The sequence below is a fragment of the Sitophilus oryzae genome, unplaced genomic scaffold, assembly GCF_002938485.1.
Source record: "Sitophilus oryzae breed Bouriz unplaced genomic scaffold, Soryzae_2.0 scaffold_179_pilon_pilon, whole genome shotgun sequence".
Classification (NCBI taxonomy): Eukaryota; Metazoa; Arthropoda; class Insecta; order Coleoptera; family Curculionidae; genus Sitophilus; species Sitophilus oryzae.
Genome location: NW_022146501.1, coordinates 6,243,607 through 6,270,607, shown reverse-complemented (window position 1 = coordinate 6,270,607; position 27,001 = coordinate 6,243,607). Strand labels below are relative to the sequence as shown.

General features: G+C 32.4%; 2 protein-coding genes across 2 annotated transcripts in view; one reads left to right on the top strand and one right to left on the bottom strand.

Moving 5' to 3' along the window:
- Positions 1 to 434: 434 nt before the first annotated feature.
- On the top strand, positions 435 to 13,647 carry LOC115882676 (bifunctional purine biosynthesis protein PURH). The gene is made up of 12 exons (XM_030900869.1): positions 435 to 817; positions 876 to 1,092; positions 1,154 to 1,296; positions 1,358 to 1,490; positions 1,548 to 1,655; positions 1,714 to 1,865; positions 2,318 to 2,394; positions 5,679 to 5,927; positions 8,420 to 8,688; positions 10,072 to 10,202; positions 10,315 to 10,475; positions 13,450 to 13,647. The coding sequence occupies exons 1-12, from the start codon at positions 793 to 795 to the stop codon at positions 13,567 to 13,569; spliced, it is 1,785 nt and encodes a 594-aa protein (XP_030756729.1). The 5' UTR covers positions 435 to 792; the 3' UTR covers positions 13,570 to 13,647.
- A 505-nt stretch (positions 13,648 to 14,152) lies between these two features.
- The window catches only part of LOC115882811 (anoctamin-5-like), a 29,620-nt gene continuing 16,771 nt past the window's right edge, over positions 14,153 to 27,001 (bottom strand). Inside the window, exons 6-17 of the mRNA XM_030901059.1 lie at positions 25,390 to 25,547; positions 22,626 to 22,716; positions 21,045 to 21,168; positions 19,078 to 19,248; positions 16,852 to 16,995; positions 16,549 to 16,715; positions 16,190 to 16,323; positions 15,886 to 16,038; positions 15,540 to 15,592; positions 15,293 to 15,389; positions 14,598 to 14,770; positions 14,153 to 14,390 (exon numbers count right to left, since the gene is read on the bottom strand). Of these exons, the coding sequence (XP_030756919.1) occupies positions 14,238 to 14,390; positions 14,598 to 14,770; positions 15,293 to 15,389; positions 15,540 to 15,592; positions 15,886 to 16,038; positions 16,190 to 16,323; positions 16,549 to 16,715; positions 16,852 to 16,995; positions 19,078 to 19,248; positions 21,045 to 21,168; positions 22,626 to 22,716; positions 25,390 to 25,547 (1,618 nt within the window). The 3' untranslated portion in view covers positions 14,153 to 14,237. The remainder of the gene's footprint in view (positions 14,391 to 14,597; positions 14,771 to 15,292; positions 15,390 to 15,539; positions 15,593 to 15,885; positions 16,039 to 16,189; positions 16,324 to 16,548; positions 16,716 to 16,851; positions 16,996 to 19,077; positions 19,249 to 21,044; positions 21,169 to 22,625; positions 22,717 to 25,389; positions 25,548 to 27,001) is intronic.

Below are 27,001 nucleotides of genomic sequence, written 5' to 3'. Positions count from 1 at the left end.
TATATGTAAAAAAGTGTAATTTTATATATTACATTTGTTAAAAAAATTAAAACAAAATGAGTCAAAGAAAAACAAATCAAATAATAATTTTAGATGTGTTTAAATTAAACATGCAAAATACTAATTAATTGAAATTAAATATTAAACAAAATACACAAAATAAATACTTGTATTTTCAACATACAAATTAAAAGTAGCAGCAGAGCATACAAATTTAAAGCATATAAAAGGTGTGGCGCTTGTATAGTATACGAACACAAAAACTAATAAATTAACAATATTTATAAATATTTTTAATTAAAGAGCTGCTGATTTTGTTATTTTCTCTGCTTTTCGCATTTCGTAATGATTTTTTTAATTTTTCACAAAGTTACTGAACCATCATTTCGTACTGAATCTAGTACAATTGTATTGAAACGGCAACACTGCTCTAAAAAAATCTTGTTTTTTGCCATCCAGGAGGATAACGAAATATTTAAAGATATTTAAAATTTAAATAACTTTTTAGTAGTTTTTAAACCTATATACATTTTAAACATATTTATTTAAATTTTCACGTGGAAATTATTTACACATACTTGTTGCCAGCTTTTTGGTTATCTCTACTTGTTTTTCATGCTTTTCGTCACATAGGTTATCAGCATATTAACAAATTTGACCCCTCTTTTAAGTTATAAATCATTTACAATACAAATAGATTTGTTAATTTACAACCAGACCCCCAGTGAAGTTAAATCAATTCTATTTAAGTGCCTAAGGTCAGCGAAATTTAAAACAAAATCAATTTAAATCATGGCATCAACAGGTGGTAATATCGGTAAGTTTTGTTTCACCGTTAATTTAAAATTATTAAAGTAGTTTTTGTTTAATTGTAGCACTTTTGTCTGTGTCTGATAAAAGAGGCTTGGTGGAACTTGGTAGAAACTTAACACAATTAGGTTTTCAACTGGTTGCTAGTGGTGGTACGGCCAAATCATTAAGAGATGCCGGTCTGCAAGTTAAAGATGTCTCAGATATCTCTAAAGCTCCGGAAATACTGGGAGGGAGAGTTAAGACACTCCATCCTGCTGTTCATGGGGGAATTTTGTCAAGGTAAGAACTTAAAACTGTTAAATTTGTAAGTGTTTGCTTATTTGTGATATATATTTTTTAGGCTTATACCATCCGATTTGGAGGATTTGAAAAATCAAAACATTGAACTAATCAGAATTGTGATTTGTAATCTTTACCCATTTGTTCAGACAGTGTCTAAACCAAATGTTACTATTCCAGATGCAGTTGAGAACATTGATATTGGTAAATAAAATAAATTTTAATATATTCATAGGCATTTTAATATTTGATATATTCATCAAAGGTGGTGTTACATTGTTGAGAGCTGCAGCAAAAAATCATGATCGTGTAACAGTGGTGTGCGATCCGAATGATTATGAGAAAGTATTAAATGAAATTAAACGGTATTCCAATAAAGATACTTCATTAGAAACAAGGTAAAGTTAAATTTAAACACATTAATCAGTATTTTTGCATTTATTAATATTTTTTAGAAAAAGTTTAGCCCTGAAAGCATTTACTCACACATCCGAATATGACTTAGCTATAACAGATTATTTCAGAAAACAGTATTCAACTAATGAATCTCAACTAACTCTAAGGTAAATTAATAATGTGAAAAACGTTCAAAAAATACTTAAATTCTTGTATTTTTTATAGATATGGCATGAACCCTCATCAGAAACCGGCGCAACTGTTTACAACGTTGCCAAAATTACCGTTGACTGTTGTGAGTGGTTCTCCTGGTTTTATTAATTTGTGTGATGCATTGAATGGTTGGCAGTTGGTTAAAGAATTGAAAACAGCTTTAGGTAACACTATTTTACTTTTAATTAATTATATTATTGTATAATAAAAAAATATTTTTGAATAGTGTGGCATAGGAATGTCCGAAAGTATCAATATTTCAATATCGATATTTTTTGTTGTGGGGTTTTAAAAATATAAAATAATTTTTGAATAATGTGGCATAGGAATGTCCGAAAGTATGGATATTTTTTGTTATGGGGTTTTAATATATATTAAATAATTTTTGAATAGTATGCCATAAGAATGTCTAAAAGTGTCGATATTTTGGTATATCGATATTTTTTTTTGTTATGGGGTTTTCATAACAAATAGAAAATAATATTTGAATAGTATGGTATAAGAATGTCCAAAAGTATCGATATTTCGGAATACTATCGATACTTTTTGTGGAAATCGTTTTTTTTTGTGAATTATTTTTTCATATAATGGACATCTTGCACACTTGGTTTTACAGGGTTGCCGGCGGCTACAAGTTTTAAACATGTGTCTCCAGCGGGTGCTGCAGTGGGTACTCCATTATCCAGAGATGAGGTTAGTGTTTACACTCTTTAATTGTGTGTTAATTAATATGTATATAGTATTTCCAGTAAGAGAATGTATTATTTTTACAAGTGACATTTAGAAAATTACAGAAATTCCAATGTACTTTTGAATTAAAATGACAGAAGACACATGTCACTGACATGTATTGTTTTGCTGGATAGACTATATTTATATAACAAGAACGCAAATTGCAAAATCGTGCTTGAGGCTGACTAGATTTTGACAACTTGTTATGTAAAGTTGTTTCTTACATTAGTTTTTCTTGTTTTGACATTTGACGTCGTTAATATACACTATATATATATATATTTATATATATATATATATATATATATATTAGTTAGTTAATACTTAGTTAATAAATACTTTGGCAGATAAACTATGAACCATACAAATGCAGCAAATGTTTTACAATATGACTGAAATCGTACTCCATAGTCAATGTAGATAGTTTTTGTGTTAAGAATAATAATTTAAAAAAATATGTGGTCATCTTTTGACAAGTTTATATTAGTTTATTAACTAACTTAATATATATATATATATATATATATATATATATATATATATATATATATATATATATATATATATATATATATATATATATATATATATATATATATATATATATATATATATATATATATATATATATATATATATATATATATATATATATATTGTATTTATTAACTGTATATTATGTATAACTATATCATTTTTAAAATACAAACCAACAAATCGAGGAATAATTATGTTTTCCATGTATTCTACAACATAGTTATTAATCTGTAGTATCTAACTAGTGTGACGTCATAAATCTCGTTCCTAGGCTGTTCTATTAGAGACGGCATTGCGTCAGCATGGCCGCAAATTGCTAACCTAATAAAATTAACACTAGAAAAGCCCGCGGGAACTGTCAAATTCAAAGTTATTCGTTTTACAGACTATACACGTCATTTCATGTTATTTATTGATAACTTATTTGCAATAAATATTTATGCTCTGATTATATTTCTGTAACTAAAACATTTTAAAAAGGAACTTTTTTCACCAAAACAATTAAATATGTAAAGACTATTAGAAATTATCATTACAAAGTTATTGTTTATTGTTTATAAATAGCATATTTTCGTTCTAGTATGTAAATCGGTTTGTCGTTATAAACGATATGAGAAATTTCATTAGATGTGATTGTACCGTATGATGAAAAAAACAGCGTCATAGACGGCTGGGGAATGACCATCGATAATAATGTTGGCGAGGTCAAGCCCTAGATGTCATTTACTTGGCCCGTACTGTTCTTTATTTCTTAATGGATCTTACTGCCAGTTGGCCTATCGTACATTCTCCTTTTGGGTAGACTATACAGGTGTTGGGAATCGGCAGAAAAGTTCAGTGGAAGACGTACATATTATGTCTGGTTTGAATCTATAGAATCTATAATGAACTATAGGATTGAGATGACGAAGTTTCTGTACACCATAACAGCACTTATTAAAATCACTCTGTATATCTACATCCTAGTATCGAAGTTAAAAATAAATATTGTTGCAATATCAGACGCAAAAGTGTTACAACCTTTTATCACTGTTATTGTTTTGAAATCTTTGCTGGTGGTAGAATTTCTATACAAACATGACGCAATCGCATTTAATACTTTCGATAACCTAACGTAAATATTTATGCAATTCATTACATAGTTCTTAACAATTAATCAATAGAGCTAGGATAAGTAATAAGTATGCAATTATAAAAAAATATATTAAATTTATGCACTTGAAAAAAATCAAAGATGTTCAAAAATTATAAATTATTTGCTAAAATAATATATATTTTTAAAATTATTATAAAAAAATTTGGTTCTTTAATAATAGTTTTCTCATGCAATTATTAATATTAATACACATCCAAAATGAATTTAATTAAATAAATACCAATGGTGTTAGTACAGCTCAAATTTTTGAGCTTGTGGATTAGGCCATTTTTGCCCTGGTAGCCTCATATAGCCTATACTAAGGGCTGGCGAAGGTTAATCTTGGGTCGAGATTCTTTATAATGTACTGAACAAAGGGAGGACAGTAAACACGTTGCCAAACGTATGAAATAAACCGAGAAACTGTGCACATCGCTAAGAGACGTGGAAGGGGGTATAGCAGATTTGTCGCAGTTGACCGGCCGACCCAATCAATACCTCTGTCAGTACTTAAAGTTCTAGAGAAAGGTGTACGTCATGCGTTCAGCTTCACGATTTAATTACGTCTCGTGATACTTAATTTGTTTATTTATTAACGAGCCGCTGTAATTTTCCCTATAGCTTGATTTTTTTTAAGTGCAAGCTAGAAACACTTGCATTTTTGGTAAAAATAAGTGGAATTGAGTGGGTGTTCGATAGTGGTCGCGCTATTAGAACTCTGAATTCAAAAATCGATATCTCAAAATCTATTAGAAATAATAGATTGTAGTTTTTTCAAAAACTTTGTTAATATTTCTGCTGTATTTTCTTTGTAGACAGTATGTGAAAATCTTTATCAATAAAAAAATTACACGATTGCTGAAAATTGCTATGCTCTAAAAGTAAATCGATGGATTGTTTACAATTTTTGAATGGAAAAAACAACCTTATCGAATTTTTCTTATGTAAACATATTGTAAAATATCCAATCTTGAAAATAAAAAAAAGTTTCAATATCTAAAGTGGTTCTTGGTTTGGTTAGCCTGTTATGTGTTTAAAAAGTTTTCGCGTTATAAAAAAAATGACACCCTAACGATATCCTTATAATTCCATTTCAGATGCTCAGAAACATGTCTAATGATTTTATCTAGTTATCTCTTAAAAAAAAATCTTTTAAAAATAAACGGTTTGCGATCGTGATTTTACCTTACTTGATAGAGAAAGGCGTACCGGCAACGCCGCAACAGCACACCGTCGCATTTCTCTCACTCCGACTTAATAAGATCCCTATGCGATTTACTTCCGCACATGTAAATGCCGACCCAAAAGTAACAGTTGCCAGCACGGTATATTGCGCCTAAAGTGCCGCTTGATTGTCATGAGTTTTCCTGAGTAAACTCTTCTATTGTTTTCGTTTGCGATTAGTAATTTTAAATCATGCTTGTCCTGCATTTATTTGTATCTGGTATGTGTATATATAGCTAGTTATAAGACAACCTTTTTATGTTTGTCTTACTCATTAATATACAGACAGCGATTCAGAATGACCAGGCCGGTATACTCTCTAGGTTAATAACACTTTATGTTATTTCAGTCGAAGCTATGCATGGTAGACGACATACACGATCTGCTGACCCCTTTAGCTTCAGCCTATGCCAGAGCCAGAGGTTCGGACAGGATGTCATCCTTTGGTGATTTTATCGCTCTATCCGATACCTGCGACGAGATCACAGCTAGAATAATATCCAGAGAAGTCTCCGACGGTATTATTGCACCTGGATACACACCTGAAGCTTTAAATTTGCTGGCTAAGAAGAAAAATGGAGGATATTGTGTACTGCAGGTAAAAAAAGTAAAACATAAATGGTTCTTTATTAGCCCAATAGATAACCCAATTACTGAGTTAAAAAAGAAGAAAATTAGGCTGTATTCCGTTGCAAAACCAGGCGAACCGGACCGGTAAACTACGGTAAAGAGCGGTTCTTGAAAAACATAGGTTGGGTATTACTGGAAACGTCAAATGTTGACGTTTTCTAAATTTCAATACCTCTATTATAAAATTTATCTTTTATGCATTTTTAATTTATCTATTCTCTGCTTTTACGTTTGCTTCTTCTTTTCAATGGAGTTTAATGTTGAAAAGTATTTTATTAATAAACTGTTAAACTCGTTAGACAGCTCAAGTGAAGATTTGCAGGTCCAATTTTTAAACAGATCAATAAAAAATAAACAAATCTAATCAATATTTATATTTTTATAGCTTACAAAACATTCACGATTACTTGTTGTCTTGTTTGTCATGTTTTCTTTTAATGTTCCTGACTTTAAGAAACAATAGCTGCATGATAAGTTTAAATGATCTTAAAAAGTCATTCTATTTAGTTAGTGAAATTTATTTACCTTTACTGCCCACCTCCATTGCTTTTGGATGTAAATACAAAATATTATTGCAAATTTTAGAAATTAAATGATAATTTCACTAGAACTTCCAATATTTGCTTAATTTCTGTCACAAAAATGACATTGATTGACAAAACCAGAAAAACCAGCTTTCTCGCGCTGGTTAGTTTGGTGACAGTTATAACCGAATTTGTCAGGAACCATGTTCCGTAATAAAAAAAAACTTTCAGGAAACGATAGAAACGGAACATAAAACAATAACCAAGGCTGACCAAGGTAAGGAACGGAATACACCCTAAAAGAAAAGAGGTAGAAAAAAAAACAGTAAATAACTTCTAAACACTATTATTTTGCTAAGTATTCTCCGTAAGAGAAATACATTTTTGCATTCATTGGAACCAATTCTAAAAGCGCATTCTCACGACTTGTGTTCTTGGCAAACATTTGTTACTGGAATATACTCGCCATGTCGTGAGAACGGTTTCCTTGGTCACTCGTATAGCCCGAGTCCCGAGTCAAAGGATCATAATAATTATTCGTACACTTGCCAAGTGTACTTGGCCAGCCTTGTCTATACTTGCCGAGGCGCAAAAAAACGACTGCGCATATAATTGTACTGTTATAGAGTATGCCCCGTTCATTTCCGTATCGTAGTGTTTTTCGAGTTAATTGTGGATAATTTAGAACGTTAAAACAATAATAGATTATATAATATCGAATTTACATTAATAACTTCAATATTGGCGACATACCTAAATCGTTCTCACATCAATAAATGGAGTGGACAGATGAAGACTACACGGGAAAAACCAGATATGTCACATTTTCATAGAAATTAAGATAGCGATACAAATTTATAGACAAAGGTTAATACGCTTTATCCCCGAGATATTACAGCTTGGTTATTTTGCCGTACAAAGGAAAAACCATAGTAGTCCACGCGTAAATGGCAAAAACCAGAGATGTACTTACTTTTCTGTATGCAATTAGTATTATATGTTATAAATTTATATATTGTAATAAAAACCTACTTAAATATTAATATTCTTCCTACAACAAAAAATAATCGTTTAGATTTTATACAACCTTTAATTGGACATCCCTGGTTTTCCCCTGTTTTGTTTTGCATTTTGACATTTTTATTTCGGTATTTCAGAATATGGCGATAATTCACAATATTAATAATTCAGAATTGGTGGTAATAGGTATATATTTTTCTAATTATTCAACCGAAAATAACATTTTTCTTTAAAAACGCTTTTTTTTCTCGGCTCCAAATAATATGGACAAAACTGGGTTTTCCCGTGTAGTCTTCAAATAATGTTGTTTTGGAATTTATGGATTTATATGAAAATGAGCCCTTCATATGGATGGCCAAACATAAAGAACATAGAAATTGTATTGCAGTGTACAGTAAAAGAACTTAAAAAGAAAAAAGAATCACTAGCAACGACAATTTCGGGACGACCGGTATCAATTGATGCGACTATACTGTTACTTGCCAAGGGTTTAAACAATGGTTGTGCTGGCGTACTTGTTGAAATGGACACGTCGTGTGAGCGCCATACTTGCCGATGTTGTTTAAAAAGTGGGGACTGGTGGGGATACTTGCCAAGTACGCAAATATTGGCGTACTTGCCAAGTAGACGAGTCGTGAGAGTGCGCCTTAAAAGCAGTTATTCCACTCGCTTATTGGTACCTTCAAAATTGCGTTTTTGAAGGCGCTGAGTTCATCTTCAAGGGATCCAGTTCTTCTTAATTTTTGGAAAAGTAAAAAAGTCGTTAAAAGGTCGGGACTGTATGGAGGATGATACAATAATTCGATGTTTTCTTGCTTTAAAAACTCAATTGTTTTCTGTATGCAAAACATAAAAGACAACCCTCGTATCAGTCAATCATTGAATAAAAACCAATACAATTGAATTTTTAATCCAGATCGATCCAACTTACGAACCAGACCCAATAGAACGCCGTGTACTTTTCGGTTTGTCGTTAGAACAAAAAAGAAACGATGCCGTTATTGACAGTTCCCTGTTTAAAAACGTCGTGTCGGCCAAGAAACAGCTACCAGATGGCGCTGTGAGAGATCTGATCGTAGCCACGATAGCTCTGAAGTACACTCAGAGTAATTCAGTGTGTTACGCGAGAGATGGTCAGACTATTGGAATTGGAGCAGGACAACAGTCTAGAATTCATTGTACCAGGTAAAGTTTAGTAGTATATACAGGGTGGCGCCTCTCATACGCCGCGTAGGCTCCAAGGAGAACGACAGTTTGTATTGAAATGAAATTTTGTGAGCATATGTAGGTTAATTCAGAGCACTTTTCAAAAATATAGAGAGTTCTACAGGGTGTCTCCAAAAAAAGTTACATATCAAAGTTGTGTTTTTTGTTTTTTGTAATGGAACACTCTAATACATATATTAATTGATTTTCGGATTCTGGGAGAAAAATAAAGGTGAGTTTTATAAGAGAAGTATATGACTAAAATGTAAGGTTTTTGACATATTTAACATTTTTTATGGTTTATATCTAGTTTTAATTGTGTAATAATTAAAATATGTTTTAAACGTATATCTTTTTATTACCGTTGAGTATTTTACTCTACAAACTTTAATTTTTGTTAAATTAACAAAAGGTATATCACAGCCACCCCTATATTTTTTCAAATAATAAGATCTACTGACGCAAAATAATAAAAATTAAAATATCTAGGAAAGTCTTTGTCTGTCAATAATATTTAACCTCAATAATATTTTGAAGATATATAAATTCCCCATTGAACACTGGAATAATATACTGGGTGTTCCATTTAAAATAAAGGAGTAACTTGCTTTTAAAAGTGACTAATGTTCCATATTAATTTTGTCTCACCTTGTATAACTTTTCTGGTCATATTTCAATTTGGTTTAACATATAATGGTTACTATAATTAAATATCAGATTATGCAAGGTCAAAACTAAAATTTAGGTAGCTGTTATCGAAATTTAAAATTTACTCTTCATTTTCACAAAATGTGAGATATGTCAAAAGCCTTATGCCGCAACCACACATGCTGCATTTAGCGAACTCCGAGCGCTCGTGATCCGACTTCGCCTTTCCATCCACGTGGGCTCTGATAGCAACAACATAGAGACGAGCGCTCGTTCTCGTCGCCGATCAAGTCGCCGAACCGAACTCCGACTTCCCCATCCACACACATAGGAAATCGACGAAGCCCCGTTTGGAGATCGCCAAATACCGCATGTGCGGTTGCGGTATTAGATTTTAGGTATACGCTTCTTTAATAAAACGTACCTTTATTTTTTCCTAGAATCCGAAAATCAATTAAAATATAGGGTGTTCCGTTAGAAAAAACAAAACTTTGATGTGTAATTTTTTGGGGGGATACCCTGTATAATTCTATATATTTTTATAAAATGCTTTCAGTTAACCTACATACGTTGCCAAAATTTAGTTTCGATATAAACTACCGTTCTCCTTGAAGCTTCTGCGGGGTATGAGAGGCGCCACCCTGTATACGGGAATAAAAATTATGATTGGACCGTTTTTGACTGAATAGATTTTATTATTGTTTAATATGATAGATTGGCAGGCGACAAAGCCGACAACTGGTGGCTCAGAAGACATCCCAACGTGTTGAATATGAAGTTCAAAAAGGGCGTGAAAAGAGCGGAAATATCCAATGCTATCGATAATTATGTAAACGGAACTGTAGGTAAGGAACACAAACCAACTTTACTCACGAATATTTTAAAAAAAATACGTTTCAAATATGTTATATTTTGGTAACAATATCAGTAGCTAGAGTAACTTGATTTCCTATTTAGGAAAAGACATGGATCAACAATCGTTCAACTCTATGTTTGATGAGGTTCCAGCTCAGCTAACAGAACAAGACAAACGTGACTGGATCAGTCAATTATCTGGAGTAGCTTTAGCATCTGATGCATTCTTCCCATTCAGGGATAATATTGATAGAGCCCAACTGGTGAGTTGTAACTTCAAACGATCGAAAATTGAATATACTAAACATAAAACAATGTCGGTTGCTCGTCATAGCTTTTGACTATAATCTGTCCAACGGGTAGTATACTATAATCTGTCCAAACGGCTGTCGCTGTTTAACTAACCGAGTTTATAATTCCTCTCCATTGCGTTCTATTTTGCGCTGCTTCTTCCCACTCATTGTACCTTTTGAGTTGCCCACCCGGTTTCCTCTTACCGTCTACAAGCTCACCGTAAGTGTGCGAACACAGTGCAAGCAGGTTTCCCGCTTTCCGGTAGTCGGCGCCAATCTGGGTACCTATTCTTGACATCGTTCGCAACTTTGCGTATACGCATCACGTGTATTGTTATAAACCGGGTATCCCAGAAATAAGTGCAAGTATTTTAAAGGGTGGTAGATCTCGATAAAAGAAACATATTTTCTCTTTATTGTTTTTCAAATAAATCCAAAATAACGGAGTTATTTTACTTTGAAAATTTCCAAAAAAATGATTTTTTGCTAAAATCTTGAGAACCTTCTTCTTCATGTGCTTTCTCCTCATCGGAGCTTGGCGACCATCAATTGGAATTCCTCCCTGTCTTGAGCCAAACGGATAATTGCACTGGTCTCTCCTATATTAAACCACTGGCGCTGTTTAAGAACCACTGGATCTTTTCTGGATTTTCTTTCTTGTAAATTTAATCTACTACCTATGTTGCCATATTATTAAGAAATTATGTTTTTTAAATAAAAACTAAAAAAAAATCCAAAAAATTTTTCAAAAAATTCCGATTTTTAAAAAAAAATTATTTAGAAAAAACCTCATAGGCGTGTTTCTGGGGTTGAACTATACTACCAATTAAGTTAAAATACTTGCACGTATTTCTGGGACACCCTGTATATGGGTAGATAGTAGCGCCGCGCCGCCTCGCGCTTATAACCGTGAAAAATTAAAGCGTGTTATCAAATCGGCTAATTCACAGTGAAAGCAGGTAGGCACCGTCAACCAGCGTTCATCGGCGTTCTCGCTTTTACCGGAACGAAAATTTATTTATTTCTGTTTTTGCACGCGCCGACGGCGCACAGAGGGTATTAAGAACTGAAAGTTGGCCAAAATTATGTTTTATGATTTTTTTGCTTTTTTACTAGTAATATTAATTATTAGAGAAGAGGGTGCTAATATGGAACCCCATTTTGTTTTTCCTACACAATATTTTTTCCTCTACTCTGAAACTCTTTCCACCGATCAAATAGGGTCATTCTGTGCAAAACCAAGCAATTGGATGAGGATGCTAGAACAAGAAAGTAATTTGTATATTATAGACGATATTTGAGCGAGGATGGGTGTTATAGGGTAAGGACTAATTCCTTTTAGAATCTATTTAAATCAATGTTTTTTTGGCAGTGGCAAATATTGGCAAGATTTTTGTACATATTCCAAAGCTGGAGACTTTAAGCATTGAACGGATACTAATTTCCATGCGGAATATTGCCGAATAGTCTTACACCTTATAAAAATGCCTCTGATTTTTTAAATATTAAACATTATAAAGGAATAGAATAGAAGGAAACGTTTCAAAATAAAAATATGGCATAAAACAGGACTTGCCAGCTGGCTCTGTATCCGACAGTTATTATAAACAATTTGCAAAAAAGCACTACAAACAATTCCACTATTTTATACTTAGAAATATTCAGAATACACTCAAGATAATTCATACTTATAATTGAAATATATTATTTATTTGATAGTCAACTTACGACTTAAAAAAAGCTAATAAACGCGCTTACATTTAGTATTTATAGATTTGTATTCACTTAAGATAAAAAATGAAAATAAAAATATTTCACTTTTGGCCAGGTTTATAGACCAAATACCCCTATGTGCGGCGCCGGCGCGGTGGGCGCGGCGTTTAAATATGGTTAGGTTAGGTTAGGTTAGTTAATCAGGTAAATTTTCTCTTAATTAACTACTTCCGAACCCTGCTCGGATCTCCGAAAAAGCCATATAACAATACACGGCATATACGCAAAGTTACGCATCACGTGTATTGTTATATGGCTTTTTCGGAGATGCGAGATGTGAGCGATATTTGAAGATGCGAGCGGTCAAGAATAGGTCCCCAGAGACGGCGCTGGTTGCCGGAAAGCAGAAACCTGCCTCCACTATGTTCGTACCCTAAAACAGAGATTTTGGTGGGCGGTTTTCTTGTATTCTGCATATGTGACCAGCCCATCTTAAGCGGGATTTTGTAATCATGACTTCAACGCTTTCGCAGCTAGCTTTTCCAAGGACCGATACGTTTGAGACAACCTTTTGATTCTTAAGAGTTGTCTAAGGTCTCTCTGTTGCAAGTTGTTCAATGCGTTCATGTGTCGGCGGTACGGCAGCCAGGTTTCGCTTCCATATAACATGGTGGGATTATTATTGCTCGGTACACTGCAAGTTTCGTTTTTGTGCTCAAGTCATGATTGTAGAAAACCCTGTTTTTAATTTCCAGAATGCTCTCGAAGCGGTGCGAACCCTGTGCTGAATTTCAAAGTCGATATTGGCCTTTTCCGATATCAAACTGCCGAGGTAATTGAATTCCGCTACATATTCCAATAGTTCTTTTCCGATTTTTATAGCATTGTTGTGATCTTCCGGGGGAGTGCACATGATTTTAGTTGTATCAATGTTCAGCTTAGGGCCCAAAGCCTCGTATGCCCAGGTATATGAGTTCAACAGTTCTTGTAATTGCTGTAACGTTTTTGCAACTAGAGCGCGGTCATCAGCGTATTGAATTTCTGTAATGAATCTTGAACGTGCGTGAGTCTTTTTATGTTGAACAGACCGTTGTCGTATCTGTATCTCCTGCAGTTTGCTGTTTACTATATAATAGAGAGCGCTGCCATGAATAGGATAGACTATAGCGTTGGATGTCGGCAATGTTACCAGATGGTAACTTAAACTAATGCGATATAATTTCATTTCCAGAGCGGCGTATCCTACGTTGGAAGTCCGGTAGGTTCAATAAATGACAATGACGTAATTCAAGCCTGCAACGATCATAATATTGTGTTGGCATTCACTAACTTAAGATTATTCCATCACTAAGTGATTGGGTGATTAATATTTTTCTATTTTTTATTGTTAGAATCTTTATCAAAAATATATTTTGTTTTTATAGAAAAATGTCTTTTTTCCTTTGGTTCTTATTTCAAATACAGATTTACAAAACCTTTAAAGTGTATAAAATGACGTCAGGATAATAGAAATATGTTCTACTATGTCTATAATATGGTGAATTTTTTTAAAGTTTTAGATATGAGGTAGACTAAATAATTTATTGTTTTATTTTACGTTGTCAATAAATGTTGGTAGTTATTAAAATTGTTATAAAAATATACAATTCTAATAAAAATAGGTAAGTTGAAATAATTATTAGAATAAACATCTGATACGCTACTGAAGCAGGTAAGGCAAATTGACGTATCTAAATTCTTTGACAACTAGTAAATAAAAGCAAAAATACAAGAAAAAATATATAATCAGTTAATTTTAAGTGAATTTCATAAATGATCGGTTTACTACACGTCTGTAGTTAGTTTTAGCAGCAAAAAGGAGACGTTAGCTTAAAATACTTTAGTTTTACTTTTATAGGTACTACTATTGCAGAATACCTCAATAAAACACTCTCTAAGTACGACACCTTTTAATTCTATAAGTATTAAAATTACATATAAATTAAATATTAGTTATTTTTTCACTCTTTCTGTCTGTCGTTATTTTTTTAACTGTTTCAAATATTCCTTATTTAACGTCTTCATTCTTATTTTCTTTCGCAATCTTTCCTGAAAACTGACTTGTTGTCTCACCGAAAACGGGACATCCGGTATAGCATAGGCCACCAAACCCTTTATTACAATTACTACATGCTAAAAAAACAAAAAAATATACGAAATTTGAAATAAATACTGAGTAATTTACTGTTTGAAAAAAATGTTATCAAGTATTTGGAATTTTAACTCTATAATTCAAAGGCATTAACGAATTTGTATAAACTCATCATTATATACAGTGGTTGGGGAATGACAGCTGATAGATGAGTATTTGTAACACCTTGTATATAGTATTATTTTTACCTCAAAAAATATCACAATGGCAAATTTAACGCTCAGATGAAACCAAAAGCCTGGCCGATTTTCGTACTTGAAAGGGTGATTTGGAGGGTAGCGTTTTCCAGGGTAGTAGCAAATGCTTTGGTTTAGCTTGATTTTCGGGCCATCGATTATGTCAAATTCTTCTATGCTGAATGCTATGAACACAAAAAACTTCTTAAATTTAATATATCGGAATTTTTAATTAAATCACCCTGGATATTATTGCATTCTGAGGTTTCTTTCTGATCAGTTTACCCACAACATAAAATGCTACAAGCGATACCAATTAAACTTTTAGTTACGTAATTGAGTGCGCGATTTTTAAATTCATTGTTGCCAACCACGGACATATTCGGCGCCGGGACGACTAACTGAAATTTAGATTTCCCGCTGGGGATTCAGGTGGTAGCTCTGCTGTAAAAAATTTCAAGGTGCCACATTTATTTATTTCCTGACATTGTCATTCGTTTTGACACTTTAGTTTTGTTTTATTAGTTTTTGGTTTAAATGATTTGTGTTGTAATACTTTAAGCTTCAATTTTTTTACTCGCAGACCTTGTAGTCGAACATTGTTCTTTTTAGAACCTCTCCTTACAAGCTTAATCACGTGACTAAAAGTTTTATTTGATATACCTGTTAATAGTTAAGTTAATACCTCTGTAAAATGTTAGTTATACCTGAAAGGGTTTCATTCAAAAAACTAAACTTCCCTTTACCGGAAATATACACAGCAACTTTTTCTAAAAAGTTACTGGTAAAGGCAATCACCAGAGCCTAAAAATAAACCTTATTTTTATAACTCAATTAGTTAAAAATATCATAATTTCTTTGTATATGATTCTCATGTACTACAAAAATAAAAAAACACTACAAACAGACAACTCTCACTGTCATATATTTTCTGGATGGACAGACTATACTTACATTTGTCATTACTCCTATGTAAGTCATCGCTTGTAAAATGGCAAACCATGCACCTAAAACATTAACAAAATAAATATAAAATGTCCATCTCAATGCATTTCTACTTGACAGTGATTTATAAATACATTTGTATTGAACACATTAATATATAATGATATTAAAGGCTGTCCAACAAGCCCGAGAATATTTCGACAGGCCAAATCCAAAAATATGATACAAAAAAACATTGTTGTCTGTACATATAGAATTAAAATGACAAACCCAACTGTCACTGTCAGGGATTCCCGCGATGGGCAGTCTTTAATACAAACTTTATACAGAATTATACATATATTAGGTATATTACCTAGCCCTACAACTTTATTGGGTACAGGCCTCCTGTAGCTTTTTGAGATTTTGGATGCGTCCACTCTCAGTTCTACTGTGTTGTTGATTAAGGCAAATAAGGGAGCCAAAGGGAAACCCATTATAAAAAATGTCACGAATCCATACTGAATTACTATAAACAAACAAGATTTTACAACATTAAATATACAGGGTTTTTCAAAAAACATGTGCCATCTCTTGTTATAATAAAAAAATATGACGATAAATGTTTGGAATATCAAAACGGAATGAATCTTAATAAATAAAAAGACTAAATTCTTTACCCATATCCATGTACTCTTTTACAATGAAAAACTCTTCGGTCTTTGCCATGACGAATTCTTTTTCCCACTGAGGCACATAGGTATCGCGACTGTTTAATTTTGTTAACATCGAATTAGCTCTTTCCATCAGTATTCTACAAAATTGTATTAATTATTGTGCAATAAAATATTAGTTGGTTGTTATCTAGGAAAGAAAATTCATAATCACATAAGATAGGACATGAAGGATGCAGGGATATGTACCCATTAAATGTATATATTACACAGTTGGGTATTATAGTTCTGACGAAGTTTCCGGACCACCCTGTATAAAAAAGTCTTTGTTTTTATTTTTTTATAGATTAATGATTGGTACTTACGGCACAAATACCTGCTGAATATTACTGATACAAGCCTTTAAGGTCATGATAATAATTAACAGTATGGACAGATCGATTATGCAACCGCTGGCATCACAAATGTCGGTGTTTACTCCACCTAAGTAGTGCCATATTTTGTGATCCCCCGGGTACGTGAAAAACTTGCCCTAAAAATAGTTAAAAACTGAATTTACTCTACTCTTGCTTTAGGCGATCAATCGACTTGCCCCTGACCAAAACTAACCTTTATGTTGGACTTATATTAGTCTAGATTCTTATAAAGTACATAGCGTATTAAAATACCTTGAAAAATGCTACATAAAACAGAGCGGCATAATTATTGGTGAAGGCTAGGGCGTAACTTTTGAAAATGTAAGCGTTGGAATAACTGCTTTGAGTTCTGTGACATTCCTGATTGGTCAGAGCCAGAGCTATGTACTCGTAGAACTGAAAATATATTAAATTTAGGTAATAACATATGATCGAAAAAAAAAACGGCGTCTAGTTGGCTTGGAAATGAACATCAATGACTTTCCCCTTATAATTTTACACATAAAATAACAGCGATCTTATTATTATAGCGATTATTATTTCATAGCCATCGTTGACGCCGTTTATTTTTCGATCATACAGTATAATAAGTTAATACCACAGATTATACAGATTATAATCTTTGTTTTTTCTTTATTGTTTTTCGTGGTTCCAATTTTCGGAATCGGGCACTAGTTAGGTGACTAGTTTGCGCACATAGCACGCCCACTTATGGCCTCTAAAATTGTGCACAGCGCCTGACCGGCACAGGTATTAGAGAGATATCGGAAAACCGAATAGCGTCCAGTATTTACGCGTAGTACGATATGCGCGAGTCAATTTTTAACGCAACACCCGCTAATAACGTTACCGCCTGACGTAATTTGCGGATCAATTACACCAAACGCTCTTTCTAAATAACCTCTGATAACGTTTAAAAATTGCTTAAATGGGCATGTGCGGGTATTTGACAACCGGAGCCGGCCGGCGAGATCTTTTATTTTAGGTTATGTTTGAATTGTTTTGAATTATTATTTTAGTTTTATTAGGTAATTTGATATTTAAGTAGCTGGGATTAATTTTAATTAAATAAATATGGCCCAAAATATGGATTCCACCTCTTCCAATACTAAAGAACCTATAAAGAGTCTTAGGTTTACAACAGATGACGACTTAGCCCTTCTAAGAGAATTTGTTGCTTGTTGCCCTAAACCCACTGGCAGACGTTGAACAATAAAGCACTGGAAATAAGCACTTTAGCCCTTAAAATACCTAGTGAACAAAACAATTTCAAAGTTTTAAATTCAAAGTTAGGTTAAGTTTAAATAGCGGACGCGACGCGATCAGAATTCTTTCCGATCCGATAACTATAAATGAAGAGAGTTAATACCACCTCACGTAAAGGAAATAACACCTGGCCTTATTAACGTCCATGCACGCTATTCGGTTTAGCGATATCTCTCTATTACGCTGTTTATTGTTATTTTACGCGAGTTTATTTTTGCGCACAGGAAATTTGACTCGTTTGCACATCGTCATAAAAAACAACTATCGTACCACGAATTAGGGACAAGATTTTTATCTGTATACTTATAGGATACCTAATCTGTGTTAATACTAATACGGAACGATCAACAATGGTAGAAATAGTTGGCTATTCTGATTTTGCTCGTGTGGTTGACATTAAATTTAAGAAATTCGATCAGCTGTTTCTGATCATTAATTTTTGACGGCATTTAAATTCGTTTTCTATAATAATGTGAGATTAATCAAAAAGAGATCAGAAAAAAAATATATTTAAACTGAAGGTTTTCTTATTTAATTATTGAATAAGTGTATTAAAAAGAAGGGAAGGTTTTTTTTAATATGAATTTTTGATATTTTCGCTTAAAAAATCGTATTTTAAATTTCAATCTAGAGTGCCATGGCTGTGTTAAAACACTAACCTTTAATCAAAGAGCCTTGGAAAAATAGATTTGATCGTCTAGTTTTTTCTTGTCTTGTCCTAGCCGGTTAAAAGAAACCCAAATCGTATTTTTAATCATATCGCATTTTTTCATATGGAACGAAGGTGGCTCATTAACATATTTGGAAAAAACATTTTTTTACGAATAATTTGGTACCACACACTTGGCATTTTGAGTCAAATTTTTGTTATGAACCGCATGTTACAAAAACCATATGTGAAAATGTCAAAAGTTGACACATGATGTGTCATTCTATTCAGAGTATCATTTTCTATCGAATAAAGTAAATAAATACTGAGGGTGAACAACCAAAAGTTGTAGTAATTTCCGGTGAAACAGGAAGTGACCGAAAATAATTGAATACGTCAATCAATCCTGATTTATGTCATATAATAACGTACCAAAAAATCTTTATCTGAAAAAAAATCTTATAACGGTGAGTCACTTTTGAGAAACACCCCGTATATGCGGATATCATAGAAACCGAGGGGTGTATTTAGGAAACGTTGATCGCCCTTTAAAAAATACTTACCGCTTGAAAAAAGAAAATAAATAGTCCAGACAGTGTGGCCCCTGAGACAGAAGCCACCATAACTCCTATTTGGCTATTGATTATTTCCGCTGAAGAGGTTTTCATCAAGGCAATTAAAACGGTCACCCTGTACACCATCACACTGAAAGTCGCCAAACACATAACCATCAGCTAAAAATGAACAAATATATGGCTATTACTGTCATCTGTCAAAATATTTTCTGACTCTTTGGGCGGAATTTATTTAGGCTGTATTCCGTTGCAAAACCAGACCGGTAAACTACGGTAAAGAGCGGTTCCTGAAAACCATCGCACGGTGGGGTATTTGACACCGATAGTTGATCGAAATTTTTTTATGTAGACCTTATATAAATTATTGCTATTTTCAATTAAAGAGGAAATAATATGAACAAAATAAAGGATAATTCGTCGATTCTAAAAAGAAGAAAGAAAAATCACTGTCCTATTACTAATATATATATATATATATATATATATATTACTAATGCCACTAATGCCAGTAGTAATATCGCAACTAATACTACTAATGCTACGACTGATCCGCGACCAATTCCTATACCACTAAAGCCGCTACTAATGCCAAATTGTTCTATACTGCTAATGGCACTAATGCGATCGCTTTGTACACAACAATGCCATCGCGATTTACACCTCGCATTAGTATATTACTGATTTGCAAATTAGAGGAAACCAAGAATGTTTTTCTCATTTTATCAGCAAAGTCGCAAAAAGTCGCAATATTTTATTTTACTGTATGAAAGCCCAATGTTTACTTAGTAAAACATATATAGGCAATATGCTGAATTCTTCGAAATGCGCAACTAAATCTCTAAGTATAATAAAAATGTCACAAATTTAATCAAATTTTCTGAACGCCTAACTTTTAGTTGCAAAAAAAATCGTTAGTATAGAGAATATCAAAATAAATAATATGTTTTCGTAGAATACATACCTGCAGCTTGCTAAGCCATTTTCAATCAAAACAATAATATAAACGTAAAAGGAGCACAAGAACAACAATAATTTATAATTTTAAACATAAAATTTAGCCATTTACCTCTTATCTCTGAGAAGTAACAACTTTGACGTTTCATTGAAACAAATGAATGCAACTATAAACACACCCATAGCAACGCCATTCATGACAGACATGATTTAACTTATCATTTATCTTTTTTTGGGGAATCTTAAACACATTTGCTTTTTCGAATTTCGATCACCTTTTTCATGCTAATACTCCACCGTGCATCGGTTTGATACGGAACGGTTTGGTAAAATACTGGAAACGTCAAATGTTGACGTTTTCTAAATTTCAATACATCTATTATAAAATTTATCTTTTATGTATTTTTAATGTACCTGTTCTCTGTTTTTACGTTTGCTTCTTCTTTCCAAAGGAGTTTCATATTGAAAAGTATTTTATTAATAAACTGTTAGACAGCTCAAGTGAAGATTTGCAGGTCCAATATTAAAATAGATCAATAATAAATAAAAAAATCTAATCAATATTTATATTTTTATAGCTTACAAATACAAAACATTCACGATTACTTGTTGTCTTGTTGTTCATGTCTTCTTTAAATGTTCCTGACTTTAAGAAACAATGATAGATGGTCCTAAAAAGCCATTCTATTTAGTTAATGAAATTTATTTACCTTTACTGCCTACCTCCATTACTTTTGGATGTATACAAAATATTATTACAAATTTTAGAAATTAAATAAGAATTTCACTAATCTAATATTTGCTTGATTTCTGACAAACAAAACCAGAAAAACCAGCCTTCTCGCGCTGGTTAGTTTAGTGACAGTTATTAGCGAATTTTTCAGGAACCGTGTTCCGTAAGAAGAAAACTTTCAGGAAACCGATAGAAACGGAACATAAAACCATAACCAAGGGAAGCAACGGAATACACCCTTAGTCAAAATGTAATGTTTTGCTCTTACCAATAAGACAACGGACACCAAGGTGATAGTGTAGTGAGCACAAATGTATTCTCTACGTAAATATGGTTCCATTTTATTGGTCACCGTGGAGTAGCGTTTGTCAGCAACTTCTAAATATTGCGGCCTGAAATTATTTATGTTATTATGTGGATAATTTAATGTGTAATGGTAATTAATGTTATAACATAAAGGGCCTTTACTACCACTTTCCCGTTCAAAATATTCTAATAAAGTTGCGATGAGTTTTTTAAGACTATGAAGCTATCTAGTACGCTTCGCACTAAAAGAGGTTCTAAAAAGAACAATGTTTGACTACAAGGTCTGCTAGTAAACGTTTTTAAGCTTAAAGTGTCACCATTTATTTAAACCAAAAACTAGTAATACAAAACTAAAGAGTAAAAAAATGAGAATATCAGGAAATAAATAAATAAATGCAGCAACTTGACATTTTTTACAGCAGAGCTATACCACCTGAATCCCCAGCGCGAAATTTAAATTCCAACTAGTCAGTACGGCGCCGAATATGTCCATGGTTGGCAACAATGAATTTAAAAGTCGCGCCCTCGATTACGTAACTATAAGTTTAATTGATATCAAATATACATTTTGCGTGGGTTTCGTCCAAGGTTATTAAAGGGTAAGGTTCTCTCGTAACTTTTGGACCAATAGGAGCGAAGCGGAATAGCATCCCTCTGTCGTAGATAGAACGTATAAAACCATAGATAAAAGGAATAGAAAATAAAATGCAACCACCAAAGAGAGATAAATGGACAATACAATAAAGAAAACACACATCAAACAACTGAAAACTATTGACGCCACACACTATAAACAGTAAAGTACACAATGAACATCGATTCGGAAATGCACTGTCGGACTGTGGGCAGTTTTTATCCCTTTATCTATGAGCGGTGTCATTCCTATGACGTTTTAGATAATGGCGGATCGAGTTACGAGATAACCTTATCTTTTAATAACCTTGGGTTTCGTCTAGATAATTTAATCATTTAATGTCAGTAGTAGCACAGAATATATAACTACTTATATAGCTATACCAGGGTGTTTCAAAAAACATGTGCCACCTCTCGTGGGGAGATTCCTCTCGTAAAAATAAAATTTAGTTTGTTATATCAGCGCAGGAACGATTCTGCTTTGTTTCGCAGCTACAGGGTTTAAAGTCTTTTTTTTCTTGATAAAACTTGATAAGCGCCAATTTCAATTTTCAATATTATAATAGGTTATCTGGTCCCTACTAAATGTATATAAATTCTGCAGGGCAATAAGTTGTTAAATCCTATGATATATGACTAATAGAAATATAGAATACACGGTACAGATAACCACCAGCCGTCCAGTAAAATTAGTAAAATGGCGCTTATCATGTTTTTCCCCTGGACCCTCTATATAATATTATGCCATTTGTGTCTAGCCCCAGCAGGCAACTATTAAGCCCGACCAATCACGTTAGAGTTTTTGACCAAACACAAATAATTAACACCCTCCAAATAACCACGCTAACCAACCTGATTAGTCAAGCTTAATAGTTGCCTGCTGGGGCTAGACACTTTTTATTATGCCTACCTAAAGCTTATAGCATACTCCAAGGATTGCAAATTCCATTGTAAACGCAACACAGACTCCCTACGTTGCCACATTTCCATAAAAACAGTTGCTAAAAAACACTATTAGTTCATATTATGTTATACAGTTCATACCAGATAAACTTTTAGAAAGTAGCTCAACCTAGGATGTTTATGGATGTAAAGCACCAGATGGCGGGGCGTATTTCACAGTCTTTTACTACAGAAAAATATTTTTTGTTACTCTGAATTTTGAAGCGACCAATAAAAACAGAGAAAATAAAAATCGATAATTTTCGGACTGTGCCAATTGGTTACTAATCGACCAGATACTTTTTGTCTATTAGATATGCTATAAAAGCTGGTAATTATACAATTCGACCATTGTAAAGCCCCGTTCTCAGAACAACGTCGTGTCGCGGGCGACAGAGTTTGACATTTCAAACAACCAATGGGAGCTGTACTAAATTTAAAATTGACAGCTGTTTGAATTTTGTACAAATCTGATTGGTTCTTTTGTCGTGTCGCTGGCGACAGTCGCAGTTCTGAGAACGGGGCTTAAAGCCCCGTTCTCAGAACTGCGTCGTGTCGACAGCGACACTGATTGACACTTCAAACGACCAATGGGAGCTGTACTAAATTTAAAATTGACAGCTGTTTGAATTTTGTACAAATCTGATGGGTTCGTTCAATCAATCACGGTTCTTTTGTCGTGTCGCTGGCGACAGTCGCAGTTCTGAGAACGGGGCTTAAATACCCGACAAATTTCACAAGGCCGACGAGGCCGATATTTTTCACTGATAAGAAAAAAAAATGTTTGTTTAGATAATTTTCGAGATTTTTTCTTTCTGAATGCACATTTTTAAAGTATTTTATATTCTTTGTCCGCTTGATCTATTATACTGGTTGCACGTATCGAAGTTCTGTTTCTTCTAGTTTTAAAAAATGTTCTTATTTCTTTGTAGTTGTAGTGGTTGTAGTGTAAAATTAGATTAATTTTATTAAGTTTAATTATAATGTTTAGTGTAGAATACCAGAAAGAGTTTAGTAGTGTTTTTATAGTTTATTATTTTGCAGTTAAGTAGTAGGTGAAAAGATAATTTGGTTATTTTTTTCTTTTTGTTTGATTAATTAGTAAGTTTGATAATTTTTTCAGTGTAGAAGTGGTTGAAGTAGTGAAGAAGTAGTTGTGTAGTGTTTTTATAAGAGATTATATTAGTTTATTTTGTAGATGAGTAGTAGGTGAAGGTATTTGAGTATTTTTTCTTTTTGTTTTTCTTCTAATTGTAGTAATTCTATTAAGTATTGTGATAGATACACTATATCTTCCTTCAACTTCGTTGAAAAGTGCGTTATCATATAATTTTGGTTTTCTGGTAGTAGAATATACGAAGAAAAAATCTGATCAAATTTATTTTAAATTAAATTAATCGAGTTTTATTAATCAAATTAATCTGGTCAAATAATAATAATGGTTAGTTTCTAAATACTACACAGGGTGAGTTTCCTACGATGTTCTCTATGGGTATCTCGGAAACTACTGGAGATAGAGTCGGTTAAATGGGGAAAAAATTGCAGTTTTGTGGGGTCATAAATATGCGCCTTTCGGATTTTTCGGAGAAATTCAAGGCTTACTAGATATTTCGAAAAAAAAAATTTTGGCTATTTTAAAACTTTGTCTCTAATTCCATTATAATCTACCGTATGATCGAATAAAAACGGCGTCAACGATGGCTATGAAATGGAGATCGCTGTCATTTTATACCTATGTAAAATTATATGGGAAATATCATCGATCGTCATTTCATAGCCATCGCTGAAGCCGTTTTTATTCGATCATACGGTACTTTAGACAAAAACTTTTCAGATAAAAGTTGTAGATAATCACATACCTAATGAGTTTGTGTTTTCTGTTTTTTTTTCTAAAGCCTGTCATTTTTGACATATGACACAAACATTATGTTTTTTTTAAATGGAAACCATAGTTGGCCATGACTTCATAAAAAGCGCCATTTTTAAGCTTTTCAGCGATATAGGTATAATATGTTTTTTTCGAAAAATTACAAGTTATAGCCAATTCTTTTCTTTCTTGGCTAATTTCCATACCAATAATACCATGCCAATTAGTTGGCATCAAAAATGTAAAAAGTTTCATGTTTTCAAAAAAAAATATAAAATTCGTAAAGCACTCAATTAAGAATAAAATAATCTAAGAATGAAATGATTCTTTTATAAACCTGCATTAAATCAAATTAAAATAGGTATGTAACTTTTTTTTAAATATTAATTAACAGCAATTAGCATTATCATAAATTATAAATAATGTACCAACATATCGAAATAATAATTTCTTTGTTAATACGGTTTAGAATTCTTAAAATAACAGGCAAAAATAATCCCCAATTTACAAAAAAATAAAAGTTTCGTTTAAATTTCTTAATCAGCTGATCACTATTAAAGTTCGCAGAAACCCTGGGCTATATTATTACATTACTCTGAGGAAAATAACGAAAATAATCGATATTTTTGACTCCGCCCCGAAAGGTTCACGATTTGTCCTCCAGTTGGCAGCACATTTTGTCTAGTCGGTTGGGCAACTTTAAGAATATATAAACAAAGCTTTTAGTCAGGTGATAAGCTTGTCCGGCACAGCTTTGTCCACTTTTACATATATTCTTTTAATCAAAATATTTTAGGAAACAAAAATGAATTAATTATAAATATATAACCAGTTATTATTTACATCAACAAAACCACTAACTTACCCCAAATTGACATAACAGCAGCGAAAATGGCAGCCACCACGTTATCAAACAGATACGCCAAATTGGCTAGCACACAGTAGTTCTTGATCCTGTACAGTTGGCATTTTTTAAAATGGCACTTGGGACACATCATATAGCTGCTCGCGCAAATTTCTTTCCTAGAACATTATTAGTCTACAGGATTTTTCACCATAGTGATTTTTAGTTTTCACCATTAAATAAAGTTAATAGAATAAAAATAAAAAAACCATTAAATAAAGTTAATAGAGCCATGTTACCATCATCGGAAGATGATTAAAACTATAGGTTTAATCTGCTGATGATCAGTGATTTTTCTACAAGCAAAAATTTTTATGAAGATGCATTTTCCTCAAAATGTCTGTAATAAAAGTGTTTCCTCTTGTAAAGACAATCCGGGGACATACCGTATACTTAACACTGTATATTATACAGGGTTGTTCACCACATACGACACGGAGTATTGTGGCTAACCGATGATATTTTTACAAATTGTAAGTTTGGGGTTCGTTGAAGGACTATTAGAGCTACAATTTAAAAATATTTTTACAAGATACAGAGTGTGCCAAATAAATAAAAAATATCAAAGTTGTATTTTTTTAAATGGAACACCCTGTATATTATTACATTTTTAGTTTCTACGATTAAAATAAAGGTAAATTTGATTAAGGTTTATTATACTTAAACCTTACCGTTTTTGAAATATTTTCAATTTTGTGAAATTGCAGTAAAAATTTTAAAGCTTCATTTCTCCAAGGGTATCAATGTTTTTAATACTAAATATTTAATGAAGTGTATTTATTGATCAGTTATTGTGTTGCAATAATAAAAACAATACTACCTTATACAGAGTGTCTAAAAATTTATTTTATATAATTATTAGCTTCAAACGGCAATAACTTCTTTAATTTAAATGGAATGCCCTGTATATTTTAGGAGAATCAGATGCACAATTAAATTGTCTATCAAATTGTATTATACCATTTTTTACCTATCCCTTCAAGTTTTCGTAGAAAATGCATTTTCTTTTAATTTAGACCTCATTTATCAATATATCCATGGAATATTGACATTTTACATTGTTTTTAAAGCAACAAATGTACAAAATGTACAGACTAGTAATATTATCGTTTTTAGCAAAACGATAATATTACTAGCCCATTTGTATGCAAAAAGAAAACTATTTAAATCTTTATAAAAGAGTATACCATTAATTAAATATAACACCATTATTTCCGCCCATATACTAATTAATTACATACTTAATTGTGTTCGTTAATAAATTATTATAAATAAATGTGGATTTGAGTCAGAAATCAATATAATAATAAGTTATCAAATTAAAGTCTCTGTTGTTATAAATAAACATTTATTAAAAAATGAAATATTATTTTTAAGGTGTTACTTTTTATCACACTGTCTAATGCCCATACAAAATTCAGTTTTTTAGTATTTGGAGCAATTATTATTAATCAACGCAAACAGTCAGTTAATGTAGTTTGAATACTGGAATCATATTAATTGATTCTCTTTAACAAATATTTAAACAGTTTTTTTTTATTTTTTAATGAAATAAACGAATTATATCGACAAT

Coding starts and splice junctions, on each gene's coding strand:
- LOC115882676 (XM_030900869.1), top strand. CDS start 793: ATGGCATCAACAGGTGGTAATATCG. Junction 1,093..1,153: donor CATGGGGGAATTTTGTCAAG/GTAAGAACTTAA, acceptor TATATTTTTTAG/GCTTATACCATCCGATTTGG. Junction 1,297..1,357: donor AGTTGAGAACATTGATATTG/GTAAATAAAATA, acceptor TATTCATCAAAG/GTGGTGTTACATTGTTGAGA.